A 3,309-nucleotide genomic window follows, 5' to 3' on the forward strand; every position below is an offset into this window, starting at 1 on the left:
TTATGTATTGGAATTTTTTCAATGATTTTATTAATTATCTTTTCAAGAATAAAAAGAACAGGAATTATTAAAACAATGATGATCTTTTTAATAACAGGTATTTTATTCTTTATTTCAATGTTTGGATTTATTTTCTATTTAAATATGACAAGTAATCCAATTGTTTGTGGACCAATTAAAGAAATCATTCTTCCAACTATTCAAGTACTTGGAGATACTTCTATTCTTCAAAGATTAACACTTCAAGAAATACCAATTTATCAAGAAATAATTAGTTATTATCCACAAGCACAAATTTATCTTAGTCTTTTTATTAAGAAAGCATCTGTTATTGGATTAAATTCACCAATTTTGTTAATAGTTATAGGAATTTTCCTTCTATCAAAGAAAAGTATTCAAACTACAAGAATCACTGTTGTTTCATTAATCACAACAATAATAATTATGTTGACGTCAATTGAATTTATTACAAAAACACATGACATTCTTTCATGCATTATTTGTTCATTAATAATAATAATTTTGATTTTAATTATTGTTAATTTTATGATCTCATATGGACATTTATTCTTATTCCCAATTATTCTAATTAACTGTTGCTCAGTTGTAATTGGATTATATCGAGTCTTTGTAATAGAAGTGTTCATTTTATTTATGATTGTTTACATCTTCTCATTACTTTACATTTATTTCTGGTCAAGTGGATATGCTGTATTTGCATCAACATTAATCTTCATTGGAATAAACCAATTACTGCCATTAAGAAGTGGTTATTTACTTGCAACTATCTTCTTAGTAACTGGTTCAAAAATTAATTGATCTTTTTTTCTTTTTTAAATGAAAGATTTTCTTTTATAACTGAAAAATTGAAATTAAAAAAAAGTAAAATTTAAAGTTCATGATATCCCAAGAAGTCATCGTTAGCTCCAAAATATTTTAATGCACCAAATGTCATAACACAAACTAATGCATAAACAAACCACCAGAACGCCCATAACATCCACAATGTTCTTCGTTCTTTAATTCTTTTTGGACCAATTCTTGGAGTATAAACAATTGGAACATATTCTGGAGCTTCTGTTTGGAATTCTGAATCAACAGCAACAAAACCAACATCTTTTGCTGTTTCTCCACCAACAAAAATAAACACAGTTTCTCCAGGATTCAGGTCAACGCTCACATAAGTCCCTCTTGTTGAACAAGACTGATAAGAAACTGTGTGTTCTATTATACATTGATCTGGAACACTAACATCGCTAACAACACCACAACTTTTGTAAACACCCATTCTTGTTCTTACTGAAGTTGCAGCATTACATGTGTTAATGTGTAACTTTCCTTTAACTGTAGAAGAATATTTATACCATACTCCTTTTAAGTGATTTTGTGTTCCTTTCTTTCTTCCAAATCTTCCAAATGTTAATGAATCGATGTTATGACTTACATCTTTAGAACAAGTACTTACGGATTCAACTGCATATTTAGTAAGTGCGTATTGTGTTAGTCCAGGAGTTAATAATTCTGCTCGTTGACAAGTAGAATGAGATGGTGGATTGAGTGTATAAACATTAAGTCTAAATGTACCTTCAGTGTCTATTGCTTTACTAGCTTCAGAAACATAAATATAGTATTCTGCTCCTTGTTGTGCTTCAAATTTTACATATGAAGCAGAACTACCACATTCTGGAGAATCGTCATTAGATAAAACACAGCTAGCGTCGCTACCACATCCTTGGAATACTTCAACATAAGTATCAAATTGTGTTTCAAGACCACAAGTTTCTACAATCATTGTATCTGTTACAGGACTTTGGAAATAATAATAAATACCTGTATGTCTTCCAACAAGATTAGCTGCACATACAGGGTTAGTTGTTCTTCCAGTATTTGGTTTATATTCAACCACAGTAAATGGAGCATTAAACTCTAATGCTGTTTTGCAAGTGTCGTGTTGTATTCTGTGATCTTCTCTAATGAAAATACCAAGTTGCCCTTCAGTCTCATCTGTAGTGATAAAGAACATAACTGTTTCTTTTGGTTTTAGTGTTAAATGTTGAACAGATAATTGTCTTTCTTCACACTCCAATGTACAACTTCGGTACATTTGAATTTCTGCAGTGTGTTTAGTAGAAGAGGCCAAAAGTACATTTGTTTGAATAAATAAAGGAAAAGCATATTTATAATTATTTACAACTTTATACCACAACCCTTTTCTTGGCTTAACTCCACCACATTTTGTTTCAGATGTTCTTGCAGTAGTGATATCAAAAGAATCTGTAAAAGAATCTGTTCTACTTGTAATTTCTACAGTTTTAGCAATGATACAACTATTAATATCTCCTTGGGTATTTAATTTTTCTACATTCAAAGTAACTCTACACTGTGTGTGAGGATTTGTACAACTAACTTTAATGAAATAATTTTTATTCATTTCTAGTTTTTTACTAATCTTACCATGTAACCCACATCCGTTATCATTCATCATACATTGACTATTTGAATTACAACTTTCAAATATTTCTATCATTGTTCCATCTTGAGGTCCATTCATACTATTACAAGTATATAAAATATAATCATATCCATCTCCTACAATTGAATACCATGCTCCGACTTTTTGTTGAGTATTACCACATGACATACTCAATGTATTCCCATCTAATTTAGTTGTACTTGCAAATGGTAATGAAGTAATTGCAGTAGATTTTTCACATGTTTGAGGTACAATTGTATTTTCTGTTTCAAATGCAACAATAAACATTCCTCTTTTCTTTGGGGTAGAAGATATATGAACATTATAAACTTTACCTGGTTGTGTATCAATGAATATTTTTGATCCCATATTTTTATTATCACAAACTCTTGTTTGAACTGAAATTGGATTCATTAATTCACAACTATCAAATACATTAATTACTGTATCTACATTAGTCGCTCTATGACATGTAGAAATATGAATCCTATCTCCATTGCCTTTGATAGTATAAAACAGTCCTGATAACCCTTTATAATTAGGGGGAATACCCGTTGTTGTAGCCTCTCTATATGTTGGGTATTGATTAATCTCTTGAGCGTATTTACATTCTTTATTACTTGTTGCTGGTAATTTATTGATTCTTAATCCAAAAATTCCAACATCATTTACATCAGACCCAGTAATAAAAACAAAGAAAGTTGTTTTTCTCTTGTCATTAAATATCAACCTAGCAGCTGAACCACAACCAGTAAAACTATCATCATTCATTGACAGTAATTGTGTTCCAATACCTCTTGAACAACCTCCAAAGACCATGATTTTTGAATCAAAGT

The 3,309-nt window shown here is 30.0% G+C and overlaps 2 protein-coding genes across 2 annotated transcripts, besides 1 other annotated feature; one reads left to right on the forward strand and one right to left on the reverse strand.

Moving 5' to 3' along the window:
• Nucleotides 1-75: 75 nt before the first annotated feature.
• On the forward strand, nt 76-819 carry EDI_346930 (uncharacterized protein; the record flags this gene model as incomplete). Its single annotated transcript, XM_001740026.1, has 1 exon — nt 76-819. The coding sequence occupies one exon, from the start codon at nt 76-78 to the stop codon at nt 817-819; it is 744 nt and encodes a 247-aa protein (XP_001740078.1).
• Nucleotides 507-548: a sequence feature (AT_rich).
• A 70-nt stretch (nt 820-889) lies between the features above and the next one.
• EDI_346940 (uncharacterized protein) lies at nt 890-3,292 on the reverse strand (the record flags this gene model as incomplete). The annotated part of the gene is made up of 1 exon (XM_001740027.1): nt 890-3,292. The coding sequence occupies one exon, from the start codon at nt 3,290-3,292 to the stop codon at nt 890-892; it is 2,403 nt and encodes an 800-aa protein (XP_001740079.1).
• Nucleotides 3,293-3,309: the final 17 nt, after the last annotated feature.

This window comes from Entamoeba dispar, genomic scaffold (genome assembly GCF_000209125.1).
Source record: "Entamoeba dispar SAW760 scf_1105229462687 genomic scaffold, whole genome shotgun sequence".
NCBI lineage: Eukaryota > Evosea > Mastigamoebida > Endamoebidae > Entamoeba > Entamoeba dispar.